The sequence below is a fragment of the Staurois parvus genome, unplaced genomic scaffold (assembly GCF_062004578.1).
Source record: "Staurois parvus isolate SC_StPar_1 unplaced genomic scaffold, SC_StPar_1.0 ptg001451l, whole genome shotgun sequence".
Lineage (NCBI taxonomy): Eukaryota > Metazoa > Chordata > Amphibia > Anura > Ranidae > Staurois > Staurois parvus.
The window spans coordinates 1512833-1528184 of record NW_028319247.1 but is presented as its reverse complement, the minus strand read 5'-3'; the positions used below and the strand labels follow the sequence as shown (position 1 = coordinate 1528184).

The window sequence follows — 15352 nt, the reverse complement described above, 5'->3', positions numbered from 1 at the left end:
AGCAATGACAGCCTCTATAAAAACACATCCACGAGTGAAAAACTAAGGGATGAACCTCCTGCACCACGATCTCACAGCCGACAGCTGGGAGGACCGTCCCGATGTCACGTCCACTAGGCCACACCCAACGCGTTTCGTCACTTGACGTCTTCTGTTAAGTTGATATTGGACTATCACTGTTTATGGTGGCTGGACTTATGTTTATATTTATGGATTTTATTTGTTATTTCTAATATTTATCCTTGTACTTTTTGTGAATAATTAGCGCACTCTTATTTATACACAATTTTACCCCCGGAATGTGAAGATGGCATATGCAATAGAAGTGTTCCTGCTTATAGTTCAACCCAAGACCCTATAAAACAGGAGGGCTAAGTACGTATGTCTTTCTTGAAGATTAAGCTCACCTTTCATAACATGTTACACCCATATTAAGGGTGTAACATGTAATATGTTTTGGATGCAACGGCCCCAGCTACCCCCTCTTCCTAGCTTTGACTGCAAACAGGGGAACTCAACCCCCCACTAGCTGTCAAAAAAACCCATCAGCTCTCCTCTGACACACACAACATGAAAACCTTAAAAAACTGCAATCTGAGTCGCTTGTTTTACAATCTGTTCTTCAGAATTTCTGGAACACTGGGGTAACACACTTCAAGGCTCAGTCCGCCTTTTTGTGGAACACTGGGGTAACAAACTTTAAGGCTCAGTCCGCCTTTTTCTGGAACACTGGGGTAATACACTTCAAGGCTCAGTCCGCCTTTTTGTGGAACACTAGGGTAACAAACTTCAAGGCTCAGTCCGCCTTTTTCTGGAACACTGGGGTAACACACTTCAAGGCTCAGTCCGCCTTTTTCTGGAACACTGGGGTAACACACTTCAAGGCTCAGTCCGCCTTTTTCTGGAACACTGAGGTAATGCACTTCAAGGCTCAGTCCACCTTTTTGTGGAACACTGGGGTAACAAACTTCAAGGCTCAGTCCGCCTTTTTCTGGAACACTGGGGTAACACACTTCAAGGCTCAGTCCGCCTTTTTCTGGAACACTGGGGTAATACACTTCAAGGCTCAGTCCACCTTTTTGTGGAACACTGGGGTAACACACTTCAAGGCTCAGTCCGCCTTTTTGTGGAACACTGGGGTAACACACTTCAAGGCTCAGTCCGCCTTTTTCTGGAACACTGGGGTAATGCACTTCAAGGCTCAGTCCGCCTTTTTCTGGAACACTGGGGTAATGCACTTCAAGGCTCAGTCCGCCTTTTGCAAAACAACAGTAAATGCAGCAACAATGTTCTTATGATCAATGTGCTTTTACTACTTCTCTGCATTGAAGCCTGCAGAGCATTGCACCTGCAATCAGTGCCCCGTGGGTGCAATGCATAGGCTCCAGAGTTCACCCCCAACCACAGGTAAGCAAGGAGGTATGTACCTTCTAGTATAGGGATGCGACTGGACTACAACTGCAGTGATGTCACTGTCCTCCTGCCGGCACACTCCGCTAAGTCCCGATGCCGCGTTGGCCAATGGGACTTGTTGTATTTTCCACTGATGGATCCAAGACCTTGATGACATGACGGTGCTGGCCCTGAAGAAAAAAAAACAACAAGCTACAGCAAGAAGCAAGCCATGATTCAGGTAAATGGGGTGGTGGTTTGGATTTAGGGGGTGGTGTATGTTACTTTACTTCATTTTACATCCAAAACACTGGTGAAACATGAAACAAGGTCTAAAACATGGCATTAGCCTTGAACTTTAGTTTTGTACATATTTTCACACTAATTCAACCAAAGGGTGTCAAATTTAATCAAAGTGCACAAAGTGAGTGTTGTAACCCAAATCCACCAATCAGAAATCATCTGTGTGTTGGAGCATTTTGTCTTTTGGTAAGTAAAACACATATCTGTATGTTGTCCTAGGAAGTGCATTCCATTTAAAGTGGTTCTAAAGGCAGAGGTTTTTTTTACCTTAATGCATTCTCTGAATTAAGGTAAAAAAACATTCTGTTTTCAGTTTCAACCCCTCCAGACCTCCTAATTACTTATCTGAGCCTGATCTCAATCCAACACTGTGCCTGAGAGCAGCGGCTCTCTCCCTCCTCAAAGGACAGTTAGGAAAGAGTGGGAGCCATTGGCTCCTGCTGCAGTTGATCAAATCCTGTGATGAAGGAGTGGGGGGCAGTGCCGAGCTACGTTGTCTGTTTCTATGGACACAGGCATCGCGGCTCAGGATATGGCGGCACAGAAGAGGTAGAATCAGGAGAGCCAGCAGGGGACCAGAAAGGAAAAGGATCAAGGCTGCCCTATGCAAAACCATTGCACAGGGCAGGTAAGTATAACATTGACTATTTAAAAACAAAAATTACCTTCAGAATTGTAAAGGTTGTAACAGGGACGGACTGATCATTTGGAAACTCGGCACTGCCTGAGGGCTCGGGGTCAGTAGGGGGCCCCATGAGGTGCCCCTGGTACCTTTTTCATAGGCTTTTTTGAGTTTGGGCAAGGACATAGGGGCCCCATGATCCCCTATTCCCCGGGGGCCCCATGAGTTGTCAGTCCGCCCCTGGGTTGTAAAGGCTCAAAGTTTTTTATCTTCATTCATTCTATGCATGAAGGTAAAAAGAACATCTGTGTGTAGCATCCCCCCAGCCCCCCCTTAAAACTCACCTAAACCCCCTCTTCAGCGATGTGCACTGGAGTCTTGGCTATCTTGGGACTCCTCATTGGCTGAGCCAGAAGCAGACGCCATTGGCTCCCACTGCTGTCAATCACAGCCAGTGAACCAATGAGAAGAGAGAGGGGGTAGGGCCTTGCCGAGGCTACATGTGAATGGAAACACGGAGCATCGGGTGCCTCCAAAGCAACCTGCTTGCTGTGGTGGCACCCGACAGGAGGGAGGGGCCAGGAGCGCCGGCGGGGAACCTGAGAAAAAGAGAATCTGGGCTACTCTGTGCAAAACCACTGCACACAGCAGGTAAGTATTATTATATTATTATTATACAGGATTTATGGCGACAACAGTTTGCTCAGCACTGTAAAATATAAAGGGAGACAATACAGAAACTATACAGTTTAATACAAGAGGGATAGGAGGGCCCTGATCCTTGGAGCTTACAATCTAGGAGGGATGGTATAACATGTTTGTTATTAAAAAAAAAAAAAAAAAAAGCCTTTAGAACCACTTTAAATATACATAAAAAATATGAATAGCAAGCTTAAAAGGATTTATAAGAGTTATACGTACATCTGGTTCCAGGGACGTTGTAGTCTTGCAACGGTCAGTAAGATTGTATCAGAAAAACACCGCTTGCCATGGCCTGAAGCAAAACAGGTAGCACCAAGGGTTAAAAACCCTAAATAAGAAAAGAAAAACAAAAAAGATTAAAAATCTTGGGAAAATATGTTAATAAGAAACATCTTAACAACAGGAACCGAACAACAAATCATAGGCAAAAATGGATTTTCAGCTTAGTGTAAAACGCTTTGGGGATTTTGTGTAATGAAAACAATATGGTCAGAACACAACCAGGGACAAGAATGGCAGGTACAGACCGAGCACACAGGACTGTGCAGAAACCGAGGAATTCATCGAAGCTGAACACCGTCAGCACTATAGTCCTTTCAGGCTCTACAGAAGTGAGACTTTCCCTGCAAGAAGCTAAAATTGATCGGTCCTAATCCCTTCTAGATGTTGTAAAGTCACCCATAGGATCTACTACTTCTTATTCGGAGTAAAAACAAGTCTCCCAAAATTCGTCCAAGACAAACATTTTGCTAAGAACATTCACTTACAATCTACATCTGCAGCACACTTTTTACTGATTATTCCAAGGGAAGCGATACTAAATGATGTACTAACACAGTGGAGGTCAAATTAAAGGAAACCTAGAGCAGATCAAACTAGGAACGCTTCTGCTGCGGATTATTACTTCTAAAAATGCTGGTTTGCTTGAAGTCACGTGGATCCAGTGACTTCCAAAGCGTCAAGTCATTGACATGGCACAGGTATATTGTCCAGTATTCCGCATTCATGGCCTATGTGCCTGCTGTGGGCATTTCAGCACAGGTTGTCAATGACACCATGCCTTTTTCGATGGCATTTAGGAGCATTTGCCTGAACTTTACCCATACAGGTCTATATAACAGGTTTGCTTTAATGCCAGGTCTACCACCAAATTGTACATACAGTCATGGCCGAAATTGTTGGCACCCTTGATATTTTTCCTGAAAATCAAGTATTTCACACAAAAAAGGTATTGCATTAACACATGTTTTGCTATACACATGTTTATTCCCTTTGTATGTATTGGAACAAATATAAAACAGAGGCAGAAAAGCAAATATGACATAATGTCACACAAAACCCCAAAAATGGGCTGGACAAAAGTATTGGCACCCTTAACTTAATATTTGGTTGCACACCCTTTGGAAAACATAACTGAAATCAGTCGCTTCCTATAACCATCAATAAGCTTCTGACACCTCTCACCCGGAATTTTGGACCACTCTTCCTTTGCAAACAGCTCCAGGTCTCTCTTATTGGAAGGACACCTTTTCCCAACAGCAATTTTAAGATCTCTCCACAGGTGTTCAATGGGATTTAGATCTGGGCTCATTGCTGGCCACTTCAGAACTCTCCAGCGCTTCTTTGCCATCCATTTCTGAGTGCTTTTTGACGTATGTTTGGGGTCATTGTCCTGCTGGAAGACCCAGGATCTTGGACGCAAACCCAGCTTTCTGACACTGGGCCCTACAGTGCGACCCAAAATCCTTTGGTAATCCTCAGATTTCATGATGCCTTGCACACAGTCAAGGCACCCAGTGCCAGAGGCAGCAAAACAACCCCAAAACATCATTGAACCTCCACCATATTTTACCGTAGGTACTGTGTTTTGTTCTTTGTAGGCCTCATTCCGTTTTCGGTAAACAGTAGAATGATGTGCTTTACCGAAAAGCTCTATCTTGGTCTCATCTGTCCACAAGACGTTTTCCCAGAAGGCTTTTGGCTTACTCAAGTACATTTTGGCAAACTGTAGTCTTGCTTTTTTATGTCTCTGTGTCAGCAGTGGGGTCCTCCTGGGTCTCCTGCCATAGCGTTTCATTTCATTTAAATGTCGACGGATAGTTCGCGCTGACACTGATGCTCCCTGAGCCTGCAGGACAGCTTGAATGTCTTTGGAACATGTTTGGGGCTGCTTATCCACCATCCGGACTATTCTGCGTTGCAATCTTTCATCAATTTTCCTCATCCGTCCACGACCAGGGAGATTAGCTACAGTGCCATGGGTTGCAAACTTCTTGATAATGTTGCGCACTGTGGACAAAGGCAAATCTAGTTCTCTGGAGATGGACTTGTAACCTTGAGATTGTTGATATTTTGCCACAATTTTGGTTCTCAGGTCCTCAGACAGTTCTCGTCTCCTCTTTCTGTTGTCCATGCTTAGTGTGGCACAGACAGACACACAATGCAAAGGTTAAGTGAACGTCTCTCCTTTTTATCTGCTTTCAGGTGTGATTTCTATATTGCCCACACCTGTTACTTGCCCCAGGTGAGTTTACAGGAGCATCACATGCTTGTAACATTCTTATTTATCCGCAGTTGTGAAAGGGTGCCAATACTTTTGTCCAGCCCATTTTTGGAGGTTTGTGTGACATTATGTCGAATTTGCTTTCTTTCCTCCCTTTTTTTGTTTTGTCCCAATACACACAAAGGGAATAAACATGTGTATAGCAAAACATGTGTTAATGCAATACGTTTCGTGAGAAATACATGATTTCCTGGAGAAATATCAAGGGTGCCAACAATTTCGGCCATGACTGTATAATATACCATGAGGGAAGTGACATACACAGGACTTCTGTATGTGTCGGTTCACCTTTACAGGAAAAATGTAACACCAGATAAACTCACCACCCTGTGGTCCCCAGTGTAGTTTCCTCTGGGGTGGTGGCCACTGTAGTTGCTCAAGCGGTCTGGGGAACTGAAATCCCAGCTTTTCTCCGTGCGGGGCTACCGGGACGGACCAGATTGATTCACTCCGACGCGGAAACACTGCATTGAGAAGAGGAAGAAGAGTGAGAAATTTGAATCCCTGAACTACTGGAGCGGCTTTGGGGGTGCGGACAGCTTGGTAACCCTGGAAGTTAGTACAGAGGGGACCGGGTGGGAAGGGAGGGTGTTCAGTCTTCGTTCACTTTTACATTTTTTCTGTAAAGATTAACTTACACATACAAGTACTGGGTACCTAACATCCCTCTTAGCATCTAAACCAGTGGTTGTCAACTTTTGTAGGGCCCCAAATGCGGCCCCTGATATGATCAAAGGACCGCACACAATTATTATTATTATTATTATACAGTATTTATAAAGCACCAATAGTTCGCTCAGCGCTGTACATTACAAAGGGGGACAGAACATGTGACAGAACAATACCAATACAATTCAAAACATGAGGGGATTGAGGGCCCTGCTCTTTCGAGCTTACAATCTAGGAGGGAGGGGATGGTGGTACAGGAGGAGATAGCTGTGGGGGATGGGGTGGTAGGAAGAGTGGAGGAGGTCGGCAAGTTAGCAGGGGGTGGGGTAGGCTTCCCTGAAGAGGTGGGTTTTCAGGGTGCGCCTAAAGGAGAGGAGAGTAGGTGATAATCTGATGGGTTGGGGCAGGGAGTTCCAGAGGATGAGTGACACCCTGGAGAAGTCCTGGAGGCGGGCATGGGAGGAGGAGACCAGGGAACTAGAGAGAAGGAGGTCTTGTGAGGAGCGGAGTGTGCGTGTTGGGCGGTACTTGGATATTAGGTCGGTGATGTAGTTCGGGGCAGTATGGTGGACGGCTTTGTACATCAGTTTTAGGATTTTGAATTTGATCCGTTGCGCAATCGGAAGCCAGTGGAGGGATTGGCAGAGGGGGGTGGAGGATACTGAGTGGAGGCCAGTGGAGAGATTGGCAGAGGGGGGTGGCGGAGACGGAGCGGTTGGAAAGGTGAATGAGTCTGGCAGCCGTATTCAGGACCGACTGAAGCGGGGATAGCCAGCGGCGAGGCAGGCCAGTGAGGAGGGAGTTGCAGTAGTCGAGTCGTGATATGATGAGGGAGTGGATGAGCTGTTTATATTTCCTATATGTTTTGCTACAAAAGACTGAAGACTTAAGGTGGCCATAGATTTCCGATTTGCTTGCCGAATTATCGGCCGATAAAAAAATTGGCCGATATTCGTACCGTTAGTGGAGAAAAAAGTTGGCCGTTTTTCTTAATTTTAAGAGATTTTGAAAATCGTCCAAGCTGGAAAATCCTGGGACGATCTGTTAGATCGGCCGATTTTCGCGGTAATTTATGGTCAAATCGGCCGTTCTTCTGGCCAATTTGACAATAAATTGACTACGAAGAAAAAGAAGTAATAGGAGAAATAGATTTTGCAGAAGAAGAAATAGAATATCAAGAAGAGGAATAGAAGAAAAGAGAAGATGAAATGGATTTTGCAGAAGACGGAGAAAAAAAAAAAGTTGCAACATTGTATCTATTTGTATGCATTTCGGATACAGATGTTTCTATTCAAGTACAAATAGATACAATGTTGTTTTTCTTCTCTTCTTCTTCTTCTGCATAATCTATTTCTTCTGTCAGATATAATAGCGGGTCTCTATGCAGGGACACCGCTATTATATTAATTGACGGCCGTAGACGGGACGAAAACCAGCCGACTTTTTTTTTTTAGTTAGTGGCAACGTCGGCCGTCTGAACGATCGATTTATGACTTTAAAAAAAAAAAAACCGCCAATTTTCCCCACGTCTATGGCCTGCTTTAGAGGAGATGGTCATAGACTGCGCTACAAGAGTTCTTGGAGACTGGAGTCAATCTGGCAGAGACTAGGGAATTGTTAAATGACACTGCTAGTGATCGCAGCTATTACAGAATCATTAGTATTATCCACTTGCCCTCTGGAAAGTTTTAACCCCTTCATGACCAGGCCTTTTTTTTTTTTTGCTATTCGGCACCGCACTACTTTAATAGGTATTTGCGCAGTCATGCAACACTGTACCTACACAAAATGTATATATTTTTCCACACAAATAGAGCTTTCTTTTGGTGGTATTTGGTCACCTCTGGGTTTTCTATTTTGTAATACTTTCTGCAATAAACCGTATCTAATAATGAAAAATGTAAAAAAAAATTCTTCATAAATTTAGGCCAAAATATATTCTGCTCCATGTCTCTGGTTAAATAAAAAATCTCAATAAGTGTATATTATGTGGTTTGCACAGGGGCGGACTGACAACTCATGGGGCCCCCGGGCAATAGGGGATCATGGGGCCCCTGTGTCCTTGCCCAAACTCAAAAAAGCCTATGAAAAGGGTACCAGGGGCATCTCATGGGGCCCCCTACTGACCCCGGGCCCTCTGACAGTGCCCCAGTTTCCAAATGGTCAGTCTGTCCCTGGGTTTGCATGAAAGTTAAAGCATCTACAAACTATGAGATATATACTGGAATGTTTATTTATTTTTTTAAACTAGCAATGGTGGCGATCAGCAACTTATAGCAGGACTGATAGTGTGGCAGGCAATCTGATACTAACTGACGCTAGGGGGTACACTAACTGACTGACATCACCAGTGACATTAATACAGTGATCAGTGCTAATACTATACACTGCCACTGTACTAATGACACTGGCTAAGAAGGGGTTACCATCCAAGAGCAATCAAGGGGTTAACTGTGTGCCTAACAATGTGTAATGGGTGCTCATTTTACTCAGCGATCTTGTTTTTTTTTTTCCCCTGCTTTGCAAGAAATAAAAAAAATGCTTGTCAGTGTAGAGAGCTCTGTGTTGCTTATTAACACAGAGCTCATTTCCATGAATCACTGAGCCGTTCAATTATTGGCCGGAACCCGTTGATCGGCCTGTGCTGTATCGAACCACAGCACAGCCGGGCAGTTGGCGTATATGTGTGCGCCCTACCCGGAAACGTTGATCACGTATCAGTTACGGGATCCAGTGCAGAGCGGCAGCCCTGCAGCAATATACCTGCGTGGGGTGGTTAGGAAGCAGTTAATATTATTACAGGTACATACCTTATCAATTTACACAAAACTTTACATATATATTGTACATTAACATGATTCCCTAACCCTCAAGGGGTGTACAATCTAAGGTCCCTAACCCTCAAGGGGTGTACAATCTAAGGTCCCTAACCCTCAAGGGGTGTACAATCTAAGGTCCCTAACCCTCAAGGGGTGTACAATCTAAGGTCCCTAACCCTCAAGGGGGGTACAATCTAAGGTCCCTAACTCACATTCATACATACACATACTTAATTATATTTTAGACAGGACCCAATTCACCTCCCAGCATGTATTTAGAGTGTGGGAGGAAACAGGAGTCCCCGGAGGAAACCCACGCAGGCACAGGGAGAACATGCAAAGTCCAGGCAGGTAGTGCCATGATTATGATTTGAACCGATGACCCCAGTGCTGCATTACACATTTTCCATCTCTGATCACATCAACATATTACATAAAACAGAAACACGTCATTAGATATGTCTAACATGATGGAACCTACATGAACACCTACGACCTCACAGTCTTCTAATGTCTATGTCCACCGCCACTCTGCAGCAGCTGAATGATGTAAAGAAGGAAAGAAATGGATGAAGCTTGATCTTAAAAAAATTGGGCATTTTACACGTTTTATCTTTTTTTTTTTTAAACTATTGTAAAGTCAGTATTTGCTTTGAAACAAAAGTGCAGAAATATACCACGCCGAAGAATATAACAAAGATGACACACAAGTACATGAGAATAATGAATATTATCATTTTTGCTGCAGGATACAACCTTCCCCCTGTGAAAAACATCTGCCAAAATGACTTTCATCAGATATTTGGCTAACGAGCAATATATTTTGTAACTTGCTGAGGCCAAAACTGGAATAAAAAGAGAAAAAAAAAAAAAAAATCGGAGGCGGGTTTTGAGGAAAGTCAGTAATGCAGCAATAACAGTTTCTGGCAACGTGGTGTCACAGAGGCCTGGATGTCTAATATGGTTCTCAGGTACAGTCAGAAATAATTCCCACGCACATCCAGCTGTGACACACGCTCCAGATGCTGTTCTGTCCCATGGCTCCTGCAAGCTGGGATTGCATTTCAGATGATTATATAACCTAAATGTCCTCGTTCTGAAATTTTCATTTGGACAATACAGAAATCGGAGAATGAATCACCGAGCTGTGTCTGGTCTGTACGATATACTCTGGAAGGACTTTATTACAATGTTTCACACTTTAAAAACGGATGTAAACCTCAGATATGAAATATGAACAAAGTGCATCCCTCTATAGTGTGCACTTGTCTCACTCCAGAGCATTATTCATGTATGGGCAGCACAGTGGTTAAATGGTTAGCACTTCCGCCTGGCAGTACTCGGGTCGCTGGTTTGAATCCCAACCATGGCACCACCTGCCTGGAATTTGCATGTTCTCCCTGTGACTGCGTGGGTTTCCTCCGGGTACTCCGGTTTCCTCCCACACTCCAAAGACATGCTGGTAGGTGAATTGGCTCCTGTCTAAATTGTCCCTAATATCTGTATGTATGAATGTGAGTTAGGGACCTTAGACTGTACACCCCTTGAGGGTTAGGAACTGAGGTGAATGTACAATATATAAGTAAAGCACTGCGTAAATTGACGGAACTATATAAGTACCTGAAATACATAAATGTCTGCTGCTTTGTTCCTCTGCTATCAGCATGAGTCACCGCTGACAAGTTTTCCTGACACCAAGAGAAAAAAAGGTGACAGGGGAGGGAGATCCAGCAGATTGACAGCTTTAGCTCTGTTCCTGTGTGAAGGGGCTGTGTCCCTTCCCTCCAGTCAGCTCTTACTGAGCTCTGCAGAGTGTAAACTCAGATTCCCTGCTTTCTGAAAGCTCAGACAACATTTATAAATTCCGCATTTGAATGGATGTAGAGGAGAGAGGTCTGCAGACAAACAGGATTTGTTTCATCTCTGTGTAGCACCAGAGGTCAGTCACTTCACTGGGGATATGGAAGGGTTTACAACCACTTTAAGTGCCAGTGCACACTACACGCATTTCAGTTGTTTTTTTTCTGCATCCAAAACGCACAGAAAGTAGGTTATATGGTTGTTAATGTCATAGTTCACATTAGTGATTGCAGTTCTAGTGGCAGAAAAAAAAAAGTAGAAAATGCTACATTTTTCTTGCACAGAACTGTACTGGAACACGGAAAAACACATCAAAAATGCACCAGAAAACACATTGGAACACACATGTCCCTATTTAAATTGAAGAAAAAGAGGGGGGAAATGCAACAAAACGCATCAAAAGCGCACCGGAATGCGCCAAAAAATGCGCATGTGGAAACACATCAGGAACGCATCTGGACTGCGTTTCTATAGTGTGAACCAGCCCTAAAGTTGATCTTTGTTTGCATAATGCAAAATATCACCTCTGTTCTAAGATACGACAGTATGTGTGTCTACCAGTGTGAGAGTTAGTGCGTGCATGGAACAGCGTGATGACGTTTCTTGTGAAGGAAGGCATCAAGCACGCAGAAATCTACAGAAGACTTCAAGCACAGTACGGTGATGAGACGCTCAGCCCGCAGAAAGACATGCCTCTGGGCACATCATTTCACTCTGGAACCAAAACGAGCGTCAAAGCAGAGGAGGCATGCAGACTCACCACCACCAAAAACATTTCAGAGGTAAAGTGATGGCGAGTGTTTTCTGGGACAAACGTGGAGTGATTCATGTGGATTTTCTACCCCCTGGTGCCACCAATAACAGTCAATATTACTGTCGTGTCCTGAGTGCTGTGCATACACGTTGGCCTGCTCTGATCACTAAGGCCGCCATGTTTCTCCAGGACAACGCACAGATCATCCTGTTCACCCCACTAAGTGCACATAACAGCACCTCAGCTGGGAGGTATTGCTACACCCCCCTCACAGCCCAGACCTCGCTCCAAGGGATTGCCACCTGTTTGGACCCCTAAAAGAGTTCCTCGGAGGTCAGCATTTCAGCACTGATGAGGAACTGAAGCCGGCTGTCCTAGGATGGTTCGGGTGTATTAACAAATCTTTCTATGCCGAAGCTTTCCAGGCATCAGTTACATGGCTGGGATAAGTGTATAAATGTAGCAGGGGTGCATGTAGAAGAATAAATGCAGTTTCCACAAAATTATTGTCTGAATGCGAGCGAGGGGGTGGGGCAGACTTAAAGTTAATTTTGTGGTGAACGATTTTATGAAAAAACAAATTAGGTGTAAGCAGGCCATAGACGGGTTGAAAACCGCCCATTATAAAAAAAAAAAACCAATCGAAAAATTGGTCGTTCGACTGGCTGATGTTACCACCAACGGTAAAAAAAACTCCAATTTCCGTCCCGTCTATGGCTGGCATTTAACCCCAATTACTTCTGTCCCTAAGAATTCCAGCCTGCTATTATATTTTATATTAAAAGTCTTGCGGTTGCAACAATGTATCCATTTCGGATACAGAGGTTTTTATTTGTATACAAATGGATACATTGTTGCAACCGCAAGACTTTTCATATAAAATATAATAGCGGACTGGAATTCTTATTTTTCTTCTTTTTGCACGTCAAGGCTGATGCGCATTTTTTTTTTTAATCGGTAAAACGATCGGCCGATTTGCCCATCATTGCCGGGAAAATCGGCCGATCGTCAAAAATCGGCCGCAAATTTTCCAACATGCCCGATAAAAAAAATGTGCAAAAACCCCGAAAAACGGCGGACCAATTAACCCACTAACGGTGTGAAAATCGTCCGATTTTCGGCCCATCTATGGCCGGCATTAGTTGCCTAAAATGTGTTTGTATAGTGTAGGTACCCTTTGATGAGAACTCCTGAACTTGTCCATTTGGAGGGGGTTCACTTACCCAAGGCCATATAGGTAGGTAGGTGTGATCATAAGGTGAACACAAACTTTCAGCCATATAATATATGGTGTTACTGAACAGAAAGTGAAGGCAAACGAATACAATGAGGCGTGCACAAGTCCGCTTCTGCCTTGTGAACGCTGACTGTCCTCACAACATAAATGTCATCCACCGCATTTCCCCATAAATAACATTTGCCCTCACTACATAAAATGACAACTGCACTTAAAATCACATCTGAATGGACCTGGTGAAGCTCACTTTTGAATTTCAAAGGACAGAATAAATGTGTAAAAGGGAAATGCAAACTAAAAACTCCATTAGGAATGGGTCCTGAATGAGGAACAACAGGGCTAATGAACACTCTCCGAGGGGGTGTCGAGTCCCCTGCATGGAAGGGCCCTTCATGGATACCTGCAGTTAAATTGATTGAATCGCAGCTTTTATTAGGCCTGACACTGTAATCTCTTGCAGATGTTCACACAAGGTGGTCAGCAAATGGCCCCTGCTGACAGTGCTGCTAATCACAGGCTTACCTTTTAAATAAATAACAACAAAAAACCCTGTGGTGCCAACTTCACCTGAGTGCAAACAAAAAAAATGTCCCCAATGGATACCATAGTGTGACAGAATTTATACCTGAACAAAACAAATGGTTTCCTAAAGCCATCAATCCGGGGTAAAGTTGGCCATAGATGGTTCAAATCTCACCCAGTTCAGCAGGGACCAGCCCGGGATTCGAACCATGCATGGGCAGGATGAATGTACCCATGTTCATCGATCTGAGATAGGACAGATAGAAGTCTATGCATGATGTATGTATGATGCAAGGGGGCACTCTGATGGGGACAGTTGATGCAAAGTGGCACTCTGATGGGGACAGTTGATGTAAGGGGCACTCTGATGGGGACAGTTGATGTAAGGGGGCACTGTCATGGGGACAGTTGATGTAAGGGGCACTCTGATGGGGACAGTTGATGTAAGGGGGCACTGTCATGGGGACAGTTGATGTAAGGGGGCACTGTGATGGGGACAGTTGATGTAAAGGGGACTCTGATGGGGACAGTTGATGTAAGGGGGACTCTGATGGGGACAGTTGATGGCACTCTGATGGGGACAGTTGATGTAAGGGGGCACTGTGATGGGGACAGTTGATGTAAAGGGGACTCTGATGGGGACAGTTGATGTAAGGGGGACTCTGATGGGGACAGTTGATGGCACTCTGATGGGGACAGTTGATGTAAGGGGCACTCTGATGGGGACAGTTGATGTAAGGGGGCACTCTGATGGGGACAGTTGATGTAAGGGGCACTCTGATGGGGACAGTTGATGTAAGGGGCACTCTGATGGGGACAGTTGATGTAAGGGGGCACTCTGATGGGGGACACCTAATGTAAAGGGGCACTCTGATGGGGATACCTGATATAAAGTGGCACTCTGATGGGGATACCTGATGTAAAGGGGCACTCTGATGGGGATACCTGATGTAAAGGGGCACTCTGATGGGGATACCTGATATAAAGTGGCACTCTGATGGGGATACCTGATGTAAAGGGGCACTCTGATGGGGATAACTGATGTAAAGGGGCACTCTGATGGGGATACCTGATGTAAAGGGGCACTCTGATGGGGATACCTGATGAGATCGGAATACATGATGTAAAGTTGCACTCTGATGGCGACACCTAATGTAAGGGGGCACACTGATGGGTATACCCTATATGGACCTCGGTCAGAAGAAAATTTTAGTGACCGGACCTCCTTGAATTTTAATTCAATACCCAATTCAATAGGGGGCACTCTGATGGGGACAGCTGATGTAAAGGGGCACTCTGATGGGGAAACCTGATGTAAGGGGGCACTCTGATGGGGACAGTTGATGTAAGGGGTACTCTGATGGGGACAGTTGATGTAAGGGGTACTCTGATGGGGACAGTTGATGTAAGGGGTACACTGATGGGGATAGTTGATGTAAGGGGCACTCTGATGTGGAAATTTTATGCAGGGGATTCTGATGAGAACAACCGGTTGTAAGAGGAGACAATTATAGGAACCCCGATGTAAGAGGGAACTCTGAGGACTCCTGATGTAAAGAGGGACTCTGATAGGAACACCTGATAAAAGGGAGCTCAGTTTCTGTTTAATCATCCTAATACACACTAGTGTTTTCTGTTCACTCCTGCACCTCCTTTGCACTACCTGTCAGATGTTACTTCTGGGTTGTGATTCTGTGGTACACAAACATGGCGAGTGAACAAGGAATACCGGTTCCATGCATCCCTGTCACACTATTGACATTACGCCTCCTGACCTTTTTTTAACTGCACCCCTAGATCAGATATGCTAGATCCGGCCCCTCTGGGAATAAGTACTCTAGGTTAAAAGTAAACATTTCCCGTCATTCCCCCATTCCTCAATTTCACCACAAAACCATCCCCTCAATTC

The 15352-nt window shown here is 44.5% G+C and overlaps 1 protein-coding gene across 1 annotated transcript in view; it reads right to left on the bottom strand.

The window, feature by feature from the left end:
* The window catches only part of LOC149435916 (uncharacterized), a 256377-nt gene that overhangs the window by 217805 nt on the left and 23220 nt on the right, over positions 1–15352 (bottom strand). The window contains exons 4-6 of the mRNA XM_089662262.1: positions 5906–6046; positions 3239–3347; positions 1428–1583 (exon numbers count right to left, since the gene is read on the bottom strand). Coding sequence (XP_089518388.1) covers positions 1428–1583; positions 3239–3347; positions 5906–6046 — 406 coding nt within the window. The remainder of the gene's footprint in view (positions 1–1427; positions 1584–3238; positions 3348–5905; positions 6047–15352) is intronic.